Raw genomic sequence first — 22099 nt, 5'->3', positions numbered from 1 at the left:
GCATGGGATTGTTCCATCCTAAGTGTAGGACTTTGCACTTGTCCTTGTTGAACCTAAGGAGATTTGACTTGGCTCAAACCTCTAATTTGTCTAAGTCACACTGATTGCTAGCCCTACCATTCATCATATCTACTACTCCCCCCAGCTTGGTGTCATCTGCAAACTTGCTGAGGGTACTGTATGCCATCTTCTAGATCATTGATAAAGACATTGAACAAAACCAGTTCCAGGACCGACCCCTGGGGTACTCCACTTGATACCAGCTTCCAACTAGACATTGAGTCATTGCTTACTACTCTTTGAGCCTAATGTTGCAGACAGTTTTCTATCCACCTTGCAGTTCATTCATCTAGCCCATACTTCATTAGGTTGCCTGTGAGAATGCTATGGGAGTATTAAAAGCCTTGCCAAAATCAAGGCACACAAAATCCACCAGTCTCCCCACATTCACACAGAGCCAGTCACCTTGTCATAGAAGGCAGTCAGGTTGGTTAGGCATGACTTGCCCCTGGTGAATCCAGACTGACTGTTACTAATCACCTTTTTCTCCTCTGAGTGCTTAGAAATGGATTCCTTGAGGATCTGCTCCATGATTTTTCCAGGAACTGAGGTGAAACTGACTGGTCTGCAGTTCTCTAGATCCCCCCTTTTCCCTTTCTTAAATATGGACACCATGTTTGCCCTTTTCCAATCATCCAGGACCTCTCCTGATTGCCATGAGTTTTCAAAGATGATGGCCAGTGGCTCTGTAATCACATCGGCCAACTACCTGAGCACCCTCGGGTGCTTCCTATCTGGTCCCATGGACTTGTATATATCTAGCTTTTCCAAATAGTTCCTAACCTGTTCTTTCAGCAGGAGGCATGGAAGCAAATAGCTCAAATTAAATTGTTCATCAGTTTAGAACGATTTGCTTCCATGCCTTCCACCCCCCTTCTCCCAACCTGGAAAGATAAGATCAGAAAGTCTTGCTTTGCAGAAAGCTGGATTTATTTTGTTATGACAACATGTCATGCGACTACAATCTGTAAAAATAAATAAATAAATAAATAAATAAAAAAAAATAATAATAATAAAAAAGGCTGATAATTTATTGTGGAAAATATAATCTAAAACTTTGGACTATGTTTAACAAAGCTTACAGCAAGGTGTGCTAGATTGCAAATGTACAGTACTTTCCCCCTTTGAAGTAGTAAATACCTTCTCTTTAACATGGGTGTGAATAGTCCTCTATAAAAAACGCAAGAAGAATGAAAGTATGTTGATGCATGGAGACTGCAGGTAAAAAAAATAAAATAAAATAAAGTTGTGTTGCCAAGGACAACTGCAGAATCCTGCACTTAAAATGAAAGAACCCCATGCACCACTACAGGCTTGGGACCAACTGGCTAAGCAGCATTTCTGCAGAAAAAAGACTTGGGGGTAACAGTAGATAAAAGATGGATATGAGTTAGAAATTTGCCATTTTTGCCAAGAAGGCTAACAGTATACTGGGCTGCATTAGAAGGAGCAATGCCAACAGATCAAAGGAAGTAACTATTCCCCTCTATTCTGCATTGGTGAGGCCATCTCTGGAGTTCTGTGTCCAGTTTTGTGCCATAGAAAGGATGTGGACAAGTTGGACAGAATCCAGCTCAGCGCAATGAAAATGGTTAGGAACCTGGGGCACATGACTTCTGAGGAGAGGCTGAAGGAAGTGGCTTTATTTAGTCTGGAGAAGAGAAGACTAAGAGCATTTGATAGTAGCCTTTACTTACCTGAAGGATGGTTGCAATGAAGATGGAGCTAGACTGTTCTCAGTGATGACAGATGACAGAACAAGGAGAAATAATCTCAAGTTGCAGCAAAGGAGGTTTAAGTTGGATGTTAGGAAAAACTGTCTCACTAGGGCTAGAGACAGACATTCAAAAAGCCAAAGCCTGAACTGATTCAGTCTTTGCAGGTTAGTCTAACCGGCACAGAGTGAACCAGTTTCCAAGTGGATAGATGTTTTCTTTTCATTCAGGAAATGCAGGCACATGCTTGCAGTGGCTCATCTCAGAAGGCTAGCGGTGTTAAGGCATCCCGCACTTTGCTTTCACAGGGAAGCTGAGCTCAGGATGGAGGGTGGGGCATGGCCAGGCCCTGGCAGGCCTGAGTAAAACTGAGGAGGGGTTTAAACCCCAATCTTAGCCTACCGGGTTCAGAGGAAGAGGGAGCATCTGCTGTGGCGGGGAAAAGGAAGAGGGGAGAGCTCTGCTAGCCCTAGAAGCTCCCTGACAGCTGGGAGCAATCCCTGCAAACAGCACTGCCCAGCCCCAGAGGGGAACTCTTCCCCCCTCCTCCCTCTCTCCCACTGCCATAGGGTGGGGATGGGGGCTCTGTTCAGTGCTGGGGGGCTCTTCTCCCTCCTTTTCCTTCTCCTCCCCCCATCCCTGCTGTGGGGTGGGGAGGGAAGCTCTGTGAGGCTTCCCTGCCCCAGAGCAGTTTCTTCCCCTTGCTTCTCTCCCACTGTCATGGGGTGGGGAGCAGGAGCTCCATGCAATGCTGCCCAGTCCCAGAGGGGGACTCTTTCCCCCCACTCTCCCTCCCTCCACAGAACTCTGTGGGACTGTGTGCAGTGCTGCCCACCCCAGCCCAGGTGGGGTGCAGGGAATGCCTGTAACAGCTGCAGCCACAGGGGGTGAAGAGCAGAGGGAACAGTCCCCTCTGGGGCTGGGGCCAGGCTGGGCAGCCTCACATAGAGCCCTCATCCCAGCCCCACAGTAGGGGTAGGGGGAGGCTGGGAGGAAGAGTCCCCCTTCAGCACCACACAGAGCCCCTCTTCCCAACCATAGAGGGAGAAGGAGGCGGGGGATAAGTCCCCCCCAGTATGGAGCAGAGTCCCTTTCGCCACCCTACAGGACAACCATCCCTGCATGGCCCCATATTTGTATATATAATGCATACAGTATGAATCATATACACACAGTCATTCACACACACACACACATACACACTTTCTCTCTTTCATATATAATATGAAAGTATATAAAATAAATGGTGTGCAGCTTTCAAATGTATGGTGTATTTAAAGCACAATAAATAAAGGGATATTATCCCCAATTTATAGTAGGGGTTATTATTGTAAAGCTTTAAATTTATTGACAATCCTTTACTGATATTCCATCATTCTTCCTTTTGAATGACAGGGATATGGGATTTGCAGACTGTTCAATTAAAAGCATTTTTGTATGTTTATCTTTTCTACCCTCTCAGACTGATATCTAGGGAAGGAAGAAGAAAAAAGTGTTCTGTTTTTACTATAAATACTATGAAATCAGAATTTGCTGTCCTGTTTTACAATGAAGCAAGAGGCAGAATTAAATCCTACTCACTCTTCCATACTTCTAATGAGTCTTCTCTCTTGACAGAAGTAAATATTTGATTATGCCAGAAAATTGAGGAAATATAACTTGGAAGATTAGCTACTTGAATGACCATATATACAAAAGGAAACTCTTAGTTTTGTGAGATCAGTTTTCTGACTGTAATCAATATAATGCAACTTTACAGTAGATCATCATGATAAGTAATATTTACTTATATTTCTAGATAAACTTTTTTGAAATAAACACAGTGAGACAGCTCAAACACTTGTGCTCAAATCCTATTCCACTTCTAAGGCAGGCAAGGTTCTTGGTTAGATGTGATATCTTTTATTAGATCAACTGAGTAGATGGAAAAAATCATAGAATCATAGGGCTGGAAGGGACCCCAAAGGATCATCGGGTCCAGCCCCCTGCATGAGCAGTAAAGACATCTGGGGTCAGGTGACCCCAGCCAGGTGACCATCCAGTCTTCTCTTGAAGACCTCTAGGGTAGGTGCTTGCATCACCTCTGTGGGGAGCTTGTTTCATAGTCTGGACACCCTAGCTGTGAAGAAGTTTTTCCTAATGTTCATCCTATAACTATCTTCCAGGAATTTGTGGCTGTTGTTTCTAGTTTTCCCCCAGGGCACCCTGGTGAACAGTTATTCACCAAGTCCCTGATGTACACCACCTCTGATATAGCAGTAAGCCACAATCAGGTCCCCTCTTAGCCTTCTTTTCTTTAGGCTGAACAGTCTGAGATCCCTCAGCCTCTCCTCATATGGATTGCCATGCAAGTTTCTAATCATATAGGTGGCCCTTCTCTGGACCCTCTTGAGCTTTAGCATGTCCTTGTTAAAGTGTGGTGCCCAGAACTGAATGTAGTACTCCAGCTGTGACAGCACCAGTGTTGAGTAAAGTGGAAGAATCACTTCTTTGGTTTTACTGGAGATTCATCAATTGATGCATGGCAGAGTTCTATTGACCCTACCAGCTACTGCATTGCATTGCTGGCTCATATTCATGCTGGGGTCTAGAATTACCCCCAGACCCCTTTTATTTGTAGTGCTGGTCAGGTTTAGCATTGCCCAGCCTGTAGTTGTGCTGGGGCTTTTTCCTTCCCAGATGCAGCACTTTGCATTTCTCTATGTTGAACCTCATCTGGTTCTGTTCTGCTCAACATGCCAGCTTGTCTAGGCCTGCTTGTATCTGCAGCCTATTTGCAGGTGTGTCCGCACAACCCCATATATTGGTGTTATCCATGAACTTTGCCAATGGGCTTTTTACCCTCTCATCCAGGTCGTTGATGAAGATATTGAACAGCACTGGGCCAAGTACAGATCCCTGGGGTACACCACTGCACACATCTCACCAGGATGACACCGATCCATTTATTTAGACTCTCTGCATCCTACCCCACAACCAGTTTTGCACCCCCTTGATGGTCTCGCAGTTGAGCCCGATATCTTCCAGTTTTCTGACCAGTACCTCATGGGATACCAGGTCAAAGGCTTTCTGGAAGTTGAGGTATATAATGTCAACTGCTGTTCTCTTGTCCAGGTGATGAATCACCTGATCATAGAAAGAAATGAGGTTGGTCAGATAAGACCTGCCTGCAACGAAGCTATGCTGGCTGTCATTCAGTATCATGCCTTCTGCAAGTTTGTCACATATAGCCTCTTTGATGAATGTTTCTAGGATTTTCCCTGGAATAGAAGTTAAGCTAATTGGCCTGTAGTTTCCTGGGTCCTCATGCTTCCCCTTCTTGAAGATGGACACAACATTGGCCCTGTTCCAGTCCTCTGGGATTTCTCTAGAGGCCCATGGTTTTTGAAAGACGTTTGCCAGGGGCTCTGTGATTACTTCAGCCAACTCTTGCAGCACTCGAGTGGAGTTCATCTGGTCCTGCTGATTTATATATGTCTAATTTCTTTAATTGATTGTACACCAGTTCTATGGCAATGGTGAGAATGGTGTTAATCCTGCCCTGTTGGTTCTGTGCCCTACCTGGCATGTTGTTCCCCTTGGTCTTGTGAGAGACCAAGGTATCAGGTATCTTGAGGCATTGAGCAGTGACCCCACACTCTCATTAGTTTTCCTTTTACTCCCTATGTAGCTAAAGAAGGACTTCTTCTTGTTCTTGATTCTTGCAGCTAGTTTTAGTTCAGTTTCTGCCTTAGCCTGATTAATCTGGTTACTAAAAGTGTGGGCCTTTGTTAAGTAGTCTTCCTTAGAGGCTGTCCCAAACTTCCATTGTTTGTACACCTTTTTCTTTTTCTGTAGGAGGGCTGCAACTTCCCTGCTAAGCCAAGAGGGGTTTTTGACCCTTCTGCTCCTTTTTCTTCATAAGGGAATGGATTTTCTCTGAGCCTTAAGGATTGTGCCCTTAAAGGAACAACTATTCTTCTTGTGCTCCCTTTACCTGTGGTCCTAGGTCTCTCAGGGCATTCTCTACTAGTGACCTAAGCTTATTAAAATTTAAATTTTTGAAGTCTAAGACTTCAAGCTTGGTATTTGTTTTGTCGGCCTTGCGTTGGACTATGAACGTAATGATTTCATGGTCACTATCACCTAGGCTACCCTCTATGTTTAAGTTGGTTCTTAGCAAGCTTTCAGGTGCAGTCACCCTTCGTTAGGCATAAGTAGTCTCTACTGGTCTGAGACTCCAAGGAATGAGAGAAGCTAAAAACATATACATATTTTGTGTTAAGATTTAGATACTGTTCATAATATATGCAATGGTATGGAAATATCGTAAGTCTAATGCACCAAAACTGGATGTTACAGAGTGTGAGGAAAGAGTTATTTTAGATAAAGTGTTATCATTAACAAATAAAATATTACTATGCCTGGAAATATATCCTCACACTGTCATATAGTCCTTTACGTAATGATTTTGAAAAAAATATTTTTTTTGAAAAAGAAACAACATCGTATCAAAGACAAATCATAAAATAGATAGATATTTTTTAACTGTGATATGCTGGTGGTTGTTGCTGTTGTCTACATTTTTTAAACCGTTGTGTATCTTAGAGGAGAAGGGAGGAGAGTCCTATGTTGAAATGTACCATAATCATTGCAATTTTTTTCTATTTTAGGAGGGAAGCTATCCATAGGGCAAGCGATTTTGTACTTGCAAGATCCTTTTACCTGGTTGTGTATTTTGCAGCATTGCAATGCCTTTTAAAAAATGAATTGATTTCTATGAATATTTCTCTTTTGGTAATGCTTTAACTTACAGATAAATTAATTGCCCGTGTTGCTGCTGAAACATGCTGATCAGATTTATAGCTCTTCTCCTTTGATTGTATGTAACCTGTTTGTCACAGTGCTTCTGCTATGTCACCTCATTCCATTCAAAATCTTATCATTGCTTGAGAAAATCAACCATATTTTATATCTAATCTCCTATCACCTCTCAATCGTAACACTATCGTCTGTCATCTGTAATCCACTCAAGCCTGTCTAATTTATTCTGTGCTGCTAAAGCATTCCACAAAGCACATTTTATTTATTCAGGAAGAGAATACAGCCCAAATTCTTAAAGCCATGCTAAAGGTGCCTCAAAATGACAGAAAGCATATGCAGAATAAACTTTTGATGGATAGATCATATTTACTTGCTTACCACAGGTTTCCATGCATCTTGTTTTGGGAAAGAAGAATGAAGAAAAAAAGATTAACTGCCACAGCATTGACTCAATATGGCCAAATGCTGGCCCCAGGCAGGAGGGCTGTAGCTGATAGGGCTGTGCGGAACTACCATTTATTTTTTACTTGTGTTTCACCGTTTCAATGGGACAGTATTTCATTTTGAGTTTTGTTTCATTTTGAAAGCAGTGTTCTATTTTGTTTAGTTGAAACTGTTTCACTGTTTCGATGCTGTTTCAACGTTTCACCCATAGGCTATAATGGGGAATCATGAAAATGCCTAAATCGTTGACATTTCTTCCCTGATTCAGATGAAACTAGCACAGATGGTAGCCCCTTCTGAGGTCATGAAGCCTGACAAGTTTCAAGGAGATAGGTGCAGGGGCTTCTGGGAAACTGCACTTCAAGGTGTTGACAAGCAAATCTCATGTCATTTGCCAGCAGTGGCAGCCTCCTGTTATCTGGCCCACAGATCTGGGGGCCCTCCCCCCTGGGAGGCTGCAGGGTTGTGCTGGACTACTCCCAGGGGTGCAGGACCCTGGATCTGTGCACCAGATGACAGGAGGCTGCTGCTGCTGCCTGAGGGCAATGTCAGCACCAATCTTCCTGGTGCTGGGTGTGGGTGGTGCCCGGTGCTGGTCCCAGGTGGCAGCAGCAGCCTCCTGTCATCCAGCATGCAGATCGGGGACCCACACCCCTGGGAGGAGTCTGGCACAGCCCCACAGCCTTCCTGGGGGTGCAGACAGTTCCCTGATCTGTCTGCCAAATGACAGGAGGCTTCGGCTGCTATCTGGGACTGGCACTGGGTGTAGCCATGCATCAGGAAGACTGCTGCTGCTGCTGGCCCCAGCTGGCAGAAATATCATGCTGTTATCCCGCATGCAGATCTGGGGGCCCACTCTCCCAGGAGGGCTGCAGGGCTGTGCCACACAGGGTTGGTGTAGCCCCCAGATCTGGGTGCTGGATGACAGGAGGCTGTCACTGCCAGCTGGGACCTGTGCTGAAGCCAAGTAAGCTCAGCTTTGAAACTTGAAAAGTTTTGAAACTTTTGAAACTTTTTGAGTACGCTTGTTTCATTTTGAAGCTGTTTCAAGATTTTTGTTTCCTTTTGATTTCACTGTTTTGAACTCAAAACATATCAAAACAGCTTTGAAATGAAACACCTGTTGAAATTTCACACAGCCCTAATAGATGACTTCTTAGCATTAACTCTAACTGCAACTTCAGAACTACAATTCTACTTCGCAGTGGCCATAACAGGGTTAAAACTAACTGTGAACCTGAAGGATGCAGCCATTACAGGGAGCCATTATGTGGAAGCCATTACCTGTTTCAGTTCTGGTACAGAATAACAGCTTTCTCACTTAAGACATGTACTCCAGTTTTGGAGAGCTGATATCTTGGAGTGCAAGTGTGTGTGGTCTGCAAATAAGTACAGTATTTTTTTTTGACAGAACAATAAAATAAAAAAGGCAAAAGTATATGTATCGGATCCCTAGTGGTATATATATATGTGTGGTGAGAAGGGTGTCTAAGAGCTAAAAAAACAACCTGTGATGTGTATGTAAGTTATACTATTTATAAATATTATTATCATTTTATTTATAACTTGTAATTTTTATTGCCTTCTATGTATATTAATTTCTAGATTATACATTTTCAGTGCAGGAATATCTGGATTTTTATAGTGAAACATTACTGTCACATATGCATAAATAAACATTTATATAAATATATACACACTGGACAGTATTCTATTATGATTTGTATGCCTAAACACAACACTTTTGGCAAGTAAGTGGTGTTTTAGACACTTGCACACAAATGGCAATTCTGTTACCCTTGCACTACGCATGTGTGTATATGTTCAGTCTGAGCATTTTCAGTGCAACATGTGTAGCTGAAATGGGGTCCCTAAACTGAAGCAATGGGTTTTGAAAAACACCGCTTCAATGTAGGGTTGATTAAACCCCTGTGTCATGCAAGCACCCTGCTAACTTACCTGCTTCTCCAGCAGCAGGGAGGGGAGAGTGAGCTGCCAGCAGGTGGACTGGTACCTTGGTTGCAGGGGGGCTGGTGCTTCCCTCTGTGGCAGCAGTGGGCCCCCTCCCCTCACGTGCCACCCACCTGCTGGCACCCAGCTCGGGTAGTCCTGAGGGGCACTGCAACTGAGGAGAGAAGCACTGGGCCCTCTGCACAGCTCAGGTAGGCAGGCAGGCTGCAGGGGGGAAAAAAAAATATCAGACTTCCTGCTTTTCTTGGGTGGAGCCTGTTTTCCTGGGCTGTTGCCAGGCTGTGTGCAGGGCTTTCTGAAGAGCCACAGAGCTGCATGGAGCCTAGTGCCTGGCTCCACAGCTGTAGGCACAGCAAACTAAAACTCCTCAGAGGAGTTTTAGTTTGCTGTGTCCCAAGTCATTTAAGGTGCATTATGTCCCCAAATTTCCTACAGTGGCTGGAATTCATGTGCAATACACTGCTGAGGCATGCAAACACTGACACCATTAAAGCAATGCAAAAGTATTTAGCCCTCTTTAAAGTGTCGTGCACACACACCCTTCATTTCATCTACACATGGCCTATGTTACACACAAACTAAGCAGCAACACAAGTACATATATATGCTCATTATGGATGCACAGATATTTGTAAGTCATGAAAATGTAGCCAGGAAAAAATCTATGACTAATGAATGTGATTCTTCTTGTGTTCTAGCCCTAGCTGAATAGATAAGGCTGTTCAGTGAGGGATTGAAGGGGGATGAAACAAGTTTCTCTCTCTTCCAATCATATTGCACAGATTAGGGGTTCATTAGGGCTGTGCAAAGCTTCAGATCGTGATTCAGATTTGGAGATAATTCAGACAATTTGGAGGCTGAATCTATGAATCCAAACCAAATCACTAGAAGCTTTAGGTTTCCCAAATCGATTCGGAGCTTCCGAAACAATTCGGAAAAGATTTGACAATTTGGAGATTCGGCCATAGGGTATAATGGGGAATCAATGAAATATCTATAACTTTGTTGATTTTTGGTGGATTCAGATGAAACTTTCTGAAATGGTAGCCACTGCTAAGGGCATGAAGTCTACCTTCAAGGTGATACATGCAGAGGTTTCTGGGAAACTGCACCTCAAATCCTAAAAGCAAAACTCATGTCACATGTGCATAAGCTATAGTGGGGTAGAAATGTCAGGAATGATAGGACTTTCTGTGGCCACAAATCCTGCCAAGTTTCAAGGACATAGGAATAGGGGTTTCTGGGAAATTGCACCTCAAGCTGCTGAAAAGCAAACTCATGTCATGTGTGTATTAAGCCACAGTGGGGTGAAAACTGCAGGGATGGTAGCTCTTGTGGAGGCCACAAAGCCTGCCAAGTTTCAAGAAGATAGGTGGAGGGATTTCTGGGAAACTGCACCTCAAACTGCTGACAAGCAAAAGTCATGACATAGGTAACACTGTGTGTGTTAAGGCATGGTGGGTGAAAACTGCAGGGGCAGTAGCTCCTGCTGTGGCCACAAAGCCTGCCAGCTGTCAAGGAGATAGGTGCAGGGGGAGTCTAGGTTTTGGAGCCCCGCATCTCTGGCAAAACTCGTGACATGGATGCTTGTGGGACTATGTGTGTGTTCAGGTGCACCTTTCCTGGTGCTGGGGCCTCTGCACAACATGGCAGTGTGCCCCCATGAGGCCTCCTCCTCCCCTACAGCCTTGATTTGGTTCATCACTGTAAACGATGGCAAGTCAAAATACCTTAGCTGGCTTAACACCAATAGCACCACCAGTATCAATGGTAGCCAGATGGAACTGTCACAGAGCCTTTCTTTTTATAAAGGAATTGACAGCAAGAAGTAAAGATGTTGTGTTGGATATATGTTACTTATGGTGTGTGATGGCTTATCTTGTGTTTTTATGTTTATATGTTTATTATGAAAAAAACCTGAAATAGAAAAAATACATCTTAGGAAGTTTTTGGGTTGAAAAACCCTTTATACCTGCAGTTGGTGTGTCTCTTGGTCCTTGATGGAAGGAATATGAAAGAAACCAGAGGCTGGCCTGGCATGCAATGCAGGCAAGAAAGTCAGTCAGTGAAAATGGAAATGGAGGAATCATGGGGTGAGGGACAGGCTGGGTGGGGTGGGGTAGGGTGGGAAGGGGGATGTAGCAGTGCAGGTAAAAGTGCAGAAGTACCTGGGGAATCAGATGTCTGAGTTTCACCTGCCTGTGGCCAGAGATGCAGGGCCCCAGAACATAGACTCCCCCTGCAGTTCCCGCCCCGCCTCCCGTGCCTTAACACACACAAAGTGTCCCCTATGTCATGAATTTTGCTTGTCAGCAATTTGAGGTGCAGTTTCCCAGAAACCCCTGCACGTATCTTCTTGAAACTTGGCAGGCTTTGTGGCCTTAGCAAGTGCTACCACCCCAGCAGTTTTCACCCTGCTGTGGCTTAACACACACATATGTGAAATGAGTTTTGCTTTCAGGAGTTTAAGGTGCAGTTTTCCAGTAATCCCTGGACCTATCACCTTAAAACTTAGCAGACTTCATCCCCTCAGCAGTGGCTACCATCCCTGCAAGTTTCATCTAAATCAGCAAAAAACAAAAAAGTTATAGATATTTCATTGATTCCCCATTATACCCTATGGCTGAATCTCTGAATCGCCCAATCTTTTCCAAATCTTTGCCGAATCAATTCAGCCGAATCAATTCAGAAGAGTGATTTGGGTCTCCAAATCAAATCAGTTGAATCCAAAATGGCAGAATCTGAATCAAATAGTTCCCTAGTCGCACAGGCCTAAGGTTTATACAACATCCTGTCCAGTAGTCCATTAGAATCTGGCTTCCTGGTGGAAGATGAGAAGCCACGAACTTACTACAAATTGTTAGGATGTCAGTCAGCAAATTTGAACTTCTAAAATATAAACCATTGCTCATTTACTACTCCAAATAGTCTCACATAGAACAGCCATATTTCACCAAAAGAATCTTATTTTCATTAGTGGGACTTTTTACACACATAACTGTATCAGTATCTTAGTCCACACATAAGTTTGTGTTTATATTCACAGTTTTGTAGTGGATATAGATTTTTGTCCTTGTTTATATGCATTATTTTGAGATTTGTGATCAATGTTATGTTTAAGTAAGCATACTGGATCAATAACTAAGAATGAACTCATGCCAGGCTAGAGATAAAATGTTTTGCACAGTATAAGTAAATGTTGAGCACTTATTTTGTAAAAATAATGATTTTAAAGTTGTTGTTTTTTTTTCCCCTTGATCTGAATATGTGGCTTGGGAAGGGGCACAAGTTTTATTCTGTCCAGTTTTAGGGAAGGCATCAAGATAAGACTTTAAACCTCCTTGGTATCTTCTTGTATTCTTGAGTTTAGTTAATGTAAATAGATATACTATTGTCTTGTAATGTCTGTACATATTTGTTGGTCAAGACATAGTTATGAGATAATTTTTTATACAAGTAATTCTGTATTCATGACAGGTTATTTTGGATGGGGTTAATTCCTAGGGATGCACGAAACTTCGGTCAACAATTCAATTCAGATATGATTTGGCCCAATTTGGAGGCCAAATCACCATATCCAAATCAAATTGGGAGAAAAAAAATCATCTGAATCAACTCAGAACCTCTGGATTGATTCAGAAAAAATTCAGAAAAAGATTTGGAGATTCAGCAATTTGGAAGGCAGTCTTGCAAGGGAACAGATACTAAGAAGAGGGAGAGAGATTGGCGGGGAAAGACTAACATTGGTAGCTGACCAGTTATGGTGATGTTTCTCTGAGTCCCCTTCTAATCACAGTGCTCTGGGGGAAGGATGTAGAAATAACATATAAGTCTCTGTCTGAAGCATATCTGTCCCTTTTGTGAGCTGTTACTGCCTGAGCAAAAGAGGGGCAGTGGCTGGCCTAAAAACAGGAGGGCAGGTGGAAATCTAACCAACACTGGGAAGGCCCCCTGTTACAGGCTACCATCCCTGCTGGTTTCCTCCCTCTCTGTCATAACACACACACAAAGTCACACATGTCATGAGCTTTGCTTCCAGAAGCTTGAGGTGCAGTTTTCCAGAAACCCCTGCACCTATCTCTTTGAAACCTTTGAAGGGCAGGCTTTATGGACTCAGAAGGGGCTACCATGCCTGCTGTTTTCGTCCCACTGCACTTAAACACATACACAAAGTCATGCATGTCATGAGTTTTGTTTTGAACAATTTGAGGTACAGTTTCCCAGAAACCCATGCACCTATTTCCTCGAAACTTGGCAGGCTTTGTGCCTTCAAAAGGGGCTACCATCCTTGCTGTTTTAATCCAAATCTGCCAAAAAATGACGAAGTTGTAGGTATTTCAGTGATTCCCCATTATAGTCCATGGCCGAATCCCTGAACCTCTCCAAATCTCTCCAAATCATCTTCCAAAGCTTATTTAGCCAAATCAACTTGGGACAGTGATCTGAATCTCTTATTTGAATCACTGTCCTCCAAATAGGATGAATCCAAATTTGAATTGAATACTTACTTATTTGCACAGGACTACTAATTTCAATAGTGCCTCATTGTGTACTTCATCTAAGGCAAAAACTAGTAACTGATTTATATTCTCAGAGTGATCTGTTGGAAATATTCCCACTAGGGCTTCCACAAAAGTTACTTTTCTGTGCTAGTGATGAAACATGGGTGTTAATGGTAAACAGAGAGAGTTGGGGATTAGAAGACTTTATCTGTTGCTTTCCCATGTAAATAAAAGGATTTATTCATATAACCACAACAGTGAAAGAAGTTATCACTCCCTAGCAAACAAATATATACATAAGGCAACAGTTTACCAACTTTCTTTATACTACCATCATGAGATTTATGGCTGGTTTGAATTGTGGTTGGCTTGAAGAATCATTTACTTCATTTTACAATTAACTGTTGCTCATCATTTATTTTTTTCTTTCTTTTTGTTTCAGTAAGTCAAGGTGGGGATGCAGTTGCATCTGACATGTGTCCTGATCCTGGAATTCCTGAGAATGGAAAAAGGGCAGGCTCTGATTTCAGGTAGGAACTGTGTGTATGCATGCATGCATGCATGCGTGTGTGTGTGCATCTATAAATAGATAGATCCACCTCGATCGATCAATCAATCTATCTATCTAGATCTAGACTTAGTAGAAAGATCCAGCAAGTGTGGTGCTGACCTACAGATAATAGATTTTGAATAAAAGTTATAAGCAACTCTATTTTGAATGCTGTAAAACAGTTTCAATTCTTGTAGATTAAGACGTGAAGTTTTAGGCTATACGGAATATGCTGCTTGACAATGGAGATTTTAACACAGGTTATTCAAAATATACCAGATAATTTTCACTGAGTGCTGTGTGTTATAATACATAAAACGAGGTGGAGAATGTCCTTCAGGTTCTAATTACTATTAAACTATGAGGACACAATCTTTCAGTCCACTGCTGAGAAATTCTTTAATTTAATTTAATTAAAAGTAGTGAAGTTGATAGACCAAAGTAAGCAAAGAACCCTTAAACACAGGGAAAAACAATATACTCTGTACTTAAGGTAAAAAAAAAAATCATTTTTTTTGTATAAAATCTGCTCATTATTTTTATTTTGTAAACATTGAAAAGCTGACTTTAGTTGAATTTTCTGTTTATCTTCCCCTTACTTTTATTTTTACAGCCTCTAAAAAGGACTTAAAGCAACTTTGAGTGACACCATTTTCTGTGTGCATCTCAGTAACGTGTAGACCAAGGGAATAGCTTTTTATAATGTTCTTTTTAAATAATTGGGGGACATTCTGTTTTTAATTAGATATGGAAGAAAGATAGAAGTGGTTAAAGATGCACTGAAGCACATATGAATGGGGAAAGAGGAAATTGGGGGAGGGAATAACTGTAGTGGGGCCTGCATGATAAGCTTGTTAAAAGAGTCAAACATTATGGCTGAGTGTTGACAAGTTTTACTTAAAGGATTTGTAAGTAAGTGGTATAGAAAAGGATTTAATTATATATAATAGTCATCACTTTATAGTAAAATGGGTGCTGATTTTAAGTATAGTCAATTTCCATCAAGGAATAGGTAATGTTGTTTCATGGAAACATTAAACAATGTGACCTGCGTTATATTCAATGGGCAAGCTATCCAGAAAGGAGAAAAAAAGAGTTCTGGGAACTTGCTCTGCCAATATTTCCCAGCGAGGGAAGAAGGAGAGCTGCTGACAGAGGCTGTTTTTCTTTCCTCCCCCCCCCCCCCCCGCCCCAATCCCTTCCCCCTTTCCTGGGAATAAGAAGGGAGTTCCCTGTGGATGAAGGAAATGGTCTCCTGGCCCTTGCCCAGAGCAGGGGAGACCCATGTGAAGGAGGTGGGAACATGAATGATGCATGCCTCCAGCAGGTGGAGGAGCATGGCAGTGGTGGGAGCATGATGGCGGCAGTGGGAGCATGGTGGTGATATGTGTGGGAGCTCCTGCAGATGCCACCAGCACTGCTGGGGGGGGGGGGGGGGCAGTGGTGAGCACCTGCAGATGCCACCAGCAGTGTCAGCATCAGCGGCATCCAGTGGAGATCACAGACTGCCCACAGATGCCGCTGGTGGTATTGGCAGCACATTGGTAAATGGCGACTGCCTGCCTTTTTGTAGTGGGTGCACCACCACACTCAGGGGGTGCACGTGCATCCGTGTGCACCCCTTATGCATCTCCCCTGGGTGTGGGGAAGGAATGATGATTCTTGAATGTTCCTGGAACAGGTTTATGAGGAGCTTTTGTGTATGTGATTTTCTTCATTCCCCATTTTGTCCCATTAACAGCTTTCCAGATAAATTTCCCTCCCCCTCTCAGATTCCTGTACAACTAAAGCATGTTATACTAGGTGTTTGTTTCCTCTCTGGCTCTCATGGGGAAGATGTGCTAAATGGTTCCTAAGGCTGTGTGTAGACAAAATGAAAGGTCTGTGTGCATGACACTTTAAATCGGGCTAAATGTTTTTTCACTGTTTTAATAGTATTGGTGTTTGCACATGGCAGTGGTGTATTGCACATTAATTCCAGCTGCTGTAGGAAATTTGATGGTGTAATGCACCTTAAATGAATTGGGGCAGAACAAACTAAACTCCTTTTAGGAGTTTTAGTTTGCTGCCCCTACAGCCATGGAGCAAAGCACTGGGCCCCATGCAGCTTCACGGCTCTGCAGGAAGCCCTGCAGGCAGCCCGGTAGCAGTGCAGGAAAGCAGGCTTTGCCCAAGAAAAACAGTGAGCCTGATTTCCCTCCCCCACCTCCAGAGCCTGCCTGTCTGCATGAGCTCTGAGCTGCGCAGGGACCCAGTGCTTCCCTCCATGGCTGTGGTGCCCCCTGGGACTACCCAAGCCAGGTGCCTGTGGGTGGGTGCTGCCTGGGGGGGGTGCTGTTGCCACAGAGGGAAACACCAGCCCCTGCCCCTGCACCTCAGCCCAGGGACTGCTCTGCCTGCTGGCAGCTTGTCCTCCCCTTCCCTGCCAGAGAGGCAGGTAAGTCAGTGGGATGTGTACATGGCACACGGGTTTTATCAGCCCGAAATTGAAGTGGTATTTTTTTAAACCCACCACTTCAATTTAGGGCCCCTGTTTCATCTAAACATGCCCTAAAAGGAGCAGCCTTAAAGGTTGCCTGGGGGAACGGAAGAGGAGCAGTGATTCATGACATCTGTTGAGGCACTCTGAGGCAGCAGAGTTCAGCATGAGAGTCCTCACAGAGTCACTTCTCAGGAAAGAGAAATTCATCCAAGAATGTTGGAGAGCTTGGTCAAACACTATCTCCCTGTGTGTATCATGCTACCACATGATACAAGTGAACGGCAAATTAGTACATTAATCAAGAAATAAATTTAACGTCTGCCAGGGGACTTATAATTTCCTGTTTTTTAATGAAAGTGCCTGTTAACTGTTCCTTTGGATGCTGAACCTTTATTTGGAAGTTAGTTACAGACACAGATTGAGAGAAACATGTATTTCCTTGCAAACCAATTTGGAAGGGACAAGGTCTGAACTAACACTTCTTTTACGTATGGAGGGAATCAATAACAGAGAAAAGCCAGGGAATAAAGGATTGTGTTGACAGTCTTGACATTATTTCAAATAAGTTGAAATCACCATTTTCCAAAGAATAAATAATATTCCCTCTAATTGAACTATTCATAAAACTCATATTACCACTGTAACCAGTACAAAGTTCTTAGCCGGCCATGCAATCACTCTGAGTGGTCTACTACTAACATATGATATAAGTAATAAGCTAGAGTCTGGTACATGACAAATACAGTGATAGATGCTTCTTGAAATATATCCGTTGTTTTAAAAAAAAGTGTTGAAGAATGTTGGAAAAATAAAGATTTTGTTACTAATCAGTGTTGAAATATCAACTTACTCATACATCTAAGCCTCAAGACCTCCCAAATCATCTTCTGTCAGTCAAATTGAATGTCAGTCATATCGCATTACCCTTTATTTACACTAAATATGTTGACAGTATGCTCTGGAAGTGACTGTTGGGTTCCTCAGTTTTTTCGTCATTTAAAATATAGTGACACCTATACACGTGCCCGATGCCTGCTCCTGTGCATGCTACTTAATCAAGTCTGCTGGAGCATGCTTGTGCTAATGAATACATTCCAGCAGCCTCAGCATAACATATATTCAGCATATCTGTGTTTCAAAATAGTGTTGGGGGGCATTTTAACTAAAGCTCATTGAATGAGTTTAGTTAAAGCACCCCTGCCACCATTCTGAAGCATGGGATGCTGAATACACAAGATGCTGCAAGCACTTTGATTAGAGTGGCTCCTGAGAGTATTTGTAAAGATGCCCTAAAGGCAGCTTTCACCACTCCAGAGCATTTGTAATGATGCTCCAAATTATCTTTTGTTGTTGTTGTTGTTCTAAATGATCTTTGTCTTAAATTCTTCTTTTTTTTTTTTTCATTTCACATAATTTACTCTTTTGGTTGAGCCATAAATACTCATATATCCAAATGCCATAAACATGTATTACAGTTAGAATGTACCTACTACCTTAACATGTACCATTATGTTTTACATAAAATATGCAAAGTGAATTGGTTCTTTTTTTTAAGAAATGTAACTAGCTAAATAAGTTAAATAGATTAATTCAATGCAAGCACTTTTACCAAAAGCATTTTCACAATGGATTTATTCCATTTCAAGCCATAGTATTTTAGATTGCATTTTAATAACAGAGGTAAGGTCTAGCCCAACAGAGTTGCACCAGTGTAAGTAGAAGGGCTGATCTGAAGTAGATAGGGTGAGCTAAAAAAATTGATAGTCGATCATTCGTATGCCTGCTTCTCCTGTGTGTCAAAAGGTGCCGGAAGGGAAGTGTGATTTCAGGAGCAATTTGACAAAAGAGAGAAGTAGCTTTTGTCCCACAAAATAGGTGAGCAAGTGAGAAGGATGAATAGTGTACACTAATGGGCTTTCTTATTTTAAAAGGGAAAATCTGAGACTTTGTGTTTCACTCCTACAACTCTGCCAGGCTTTCTTTTTCTTTCTCCAAGCACTGTTTCCTGTTAAGGATTATGGATGATATCTTCCAAGAGACTTCTCTTGCAAAAAAAACCAAACATTATTGTAATGGGCTAGGGACAGAAGTTACACATAAACCGGTTTAAGTGATCAGAAAGTGGTTTAAACCTGTAACAAAACAGAAGTTCAGTGCACACAAAACCAGTTTCAATATGGCCAGAACTGGTTTAAGATAAACCTGGTTGAATGTAGGCTTAAGTGACTGAGGTCAAACCAGTTTGACTAGTTTGAGTAGACTTGACTGATTAAGATTAAACCAGTTTATGGAACGCCTGTCCCAGACCCCTTCTTGGTTTAAGTTAAATCAGAGTCCCTAAGCATCCCAGCATGCTTTGCAGCCTTGGACAGTTCTGTGCTGTCTACTCCAGAGAGCAGGGCTGGCCCTGCTCCTCTGCTCCCTAGCTGGAGCAGTGAGGGCTGGCCCACTACCCCCTGCCAGGCAAACCCTGGCTAGGGGCTGGGGCCATGGAGAGGGGTTAAATTCCCCTTTCCCCAAGCAACCTTTCAGAGTCCAGCTGCTATGTTTGTGGACTGCAAATCCCAGGGACCTCGGGGGCATCAGGAAGAGGGCGCAGACACACAATGCATGTTGGTTATGTGCCAGAGAACCATGCTTTAGTGCCCCCTGGCTTCTGGCTTGAGCCATTACAAGGAAGTGGCTGCATTTCTTGACTCAAAAGTGAATGTGTGTTCATTTGCGTATTGGTTCAATCTTAGACTAACCTGTAAAGACTGAATCAATTCAGCCTCAGGCTTTTTGACTGTCTGTACTTATCCATGAGGACTGTGACTCAAAGGCTTTTCAAATAGTGCAATCTTGGTATCTGTTCCAGTCTCATAGGGAGGAAATTTCCAACAGGTAGAGCCCCATTTGAAGAAGCATGTCCTTTGACTTCAGTGGAGTTTTCCCAATATATGTAATTCAATATGCACAAACAACATTGGAAAAAAGGCCTTATTCCTTTTCCTCCCCACAACTAGGGCAGCATCCATCTCTGTGAGTTGCAGAATCAGTCTCCCTTCCTATTTTCTTCTTTTTTTCAGGATATTTTTTCTGCTTAGCTGCCTAGTGGCCTAGCCTCAATAGGAAAGTGTTTGCAGTCCTGGTTGACCTGTGGTGTGGTGATTAGGTTGCTGTCCCATAAAGTGGGAGATTAATGTTCATCTCACCTCAGGAAGAGCCTGGGTCTATTATGTCCCTTGGCCTCCACAGGTACTTTAACCACTAGACTGAACAGAAGGTGAAATGGACATTAACACACTCAACACACACCAGTGTCAATCAATTACTAATCATTGCTTTTGCAGATTGGAATTTTGGAGATTTTGTGTAATCATAACAGAGTAAATGGATTTAGGTGCCTTGAGAGTATGGCCAAATCTCTTCCCAACATGTACAATAAGTAAAGTTTAGGACAGAACTGTAGTCTTTGGGCTGTTATGTGTCTTTGCATGCATTACTAAGGCTTCTGGGCTGATCTTTGTCTAGATCATTCTGGCTGGATATTTATTGCAGCCTCAGCCTAGGGTTAAAGACTGGGGAGAGGAGATAGAGTGGTGGTAGTCTTCAATAAAAGTATGGTGAACAGAAGGTATCCATTATCAGGCTGTGCAACATGGACTGTGTCTATTCCATGCTTTAGGCCAAGGATGAATTGAGAATGCTATTCATGGACTGATCACCATGCTTCACAATAGGTTCCCAGACTGAATTAACCAAGCTGGTCTTCAAGGTGGTGTTGACACCCAGAATTATTGTCTTGGGGAGAATTAGGTTTACATCCTGGGATGTTTCTGGTGAGAAAGCTATGACCCTTCTTTCAGATTCATATCTGGCCACCATCATCCATACCTTTGTAACTTCAAGACTAGAATATTACAATGTGCCCCAAGTGACCTGCCCTTGAAGACTGTCCAAAACCTGCAGCTGATGCAGAACACATTGTTCTACCTTCTGACAGTGATGGGTTACCAGGAATACATATGCTGCGTGTTCCAGAGTCTTCAGTGAGTCCAAATAGCTTTTCAGGTAAACTTCAAGATGCTGGTTTTTTACTTTTTAAACCCTATACAATCTGGGCCCTATGTATCAAAGGGAGTGCCTGTTACATCCCAATCCTGAATGTCAGCTAAGAGTAACATCCTCGAATACCATCAATATACTATGTCTGCTTGGTGAAAACTCATGGGAATTTGTTCTCTCTAATTAAATTTCAGCTCTGGAACTCCGTTCCTCTTGAGGCCTGCCACAGACTAAGTAAAACCTCCTTAGGTAGTGCTGTAAGACCTTCCTATTTAGTCCAGCAAACAGAACTAGGCTGAGATATGTTTGGGGTTTCTGTTCTATGTTTATACTTCAGTTATGAAAGCAAGACTGATGATGACCAGATCCAAACCTGAAAAATGGATCATAGACTTCTTTTGCTTTCTTCTTTGTTTGTTCTTCTGTAAGTTACCCTGAGTCTTTGTTGGGGAGGGCAGTATAAAAATCAAATAAATAAATATAATGCAAAATAGGATTCCTTTATCTGACTTAGATGCCTCAAAGCTGTGTGCCATTTATGTGTCTTAGTGTGGAAAAATATATATGCTCATGTGCTCTTCTATCCACTGCCTCACATGAGGGACATTTTACCCTTGGTATTTGAAAATTTTGAAAAACTAAAACTAACTACTTGGGGATTATTTTGTACTATATACATTAACCAAAATAAAGGAACTTGCCCACATTAAGGGGGAAAGATATTTTTGCTTTTTATATGCTGTCTTTGGATTCAGGACATATACATATAGGTCCATTTTCTGACTCTTCCACATATTTCCTGTGTAATGATGGGCAAGTTAGTAAAACTGTCTGTTCCTCATTTGTAAAATGGGTTTAACAGATCACACTGATGGAAGCAGACAGGGTAACAATGCCTGAAAACTGCCACCAAGCTGCTACATTGTGTTCTGTAATGAGAACTTTATTTTTAAAAGAGGTTGTGCTACAGCTCCTTTTTTAGCTGTTTTAAAAATAAAGAACAAATACAATCAAACCCAAAAAACACTTTCACACTTATTTTGATAACGTTGTTCCATATGTATAAAACATGTACTTAATAAATTTTCCAGAAAATAAGTAAGAGAGAGAAAGCAATTCTACAGCCTGATAATTAGGGCCAGAAAATCCTAGCTCCAAAGAATATTTAATTATTTTATATAAAGTGGAAGAACCACAAAAGCAACTCACTTTGGAATATATTCCAATTGTCTGTCATGTTTGAGGGCACAATTTGGAAGAATGATACTCTATTTACCACAGTGCAAATTTTGTGGGTAGATAATTATGGAATCATAGAAAATGAGTGTTGGAAAGGACCTCAGGAGGTCATCTAGTCCAATCCCCTGCTCAAAGCAGGTTCATCTCCAGCTCTATCATCCCAGCCAGGATTTGTCTAGCCAGGTCTTAAAATATCCAAGGTTGGACATTCCACAACTTCTCTGAGTAGCCTGCTCTAGGGCTTTACTACCCTCTTGGTGAGAATTATTTTTCCTAATATGTAACC

At 42.4% G+C, this 22099-nt stretch overlaps 1 protein-coding gene across 1 annotated transcript in view; it reads left to right on the top strand.

The window, feature by feature from the left end:
* The window catches only part of CSMD1 (CUB and Sushi multiple domains 1), a 2292800-nt gene that overhangs the window by 1455125 nt on the left and 815576 nt on the right, over positions 1-22099 (top strand). The window contains exon 8 of the mRNA XM_019488443.2: positions 13938-14025. Within this exon, the coding sequence (XP_019343988.2) occupies positions 13938-14025 (88 nt within the window). The remainder of the gene's footprint in view (positions 1-13937; positions 14026-22099) is intronic.

Source organism: Alligator mississippiensis, chromosome 1 (assembly GCF_030867095.1).
Source record: "Alligator mississippiensis isolate rAllMis1 chromosome 1, rAllMis1, whole genome shotgun sequence".
Taxonomy (NCBI): domain Eukaryota; kingdom Metazoa; phylum Chordata; order Crocodylia; family Alligatoridae; genus Alligator; species Alligator mississippiensis.
The sequence above is the reverse complement of the archived record's forward strand: the minus strand, read 5'-3'. Positions and strand labels throughout refer to the sequence as shown.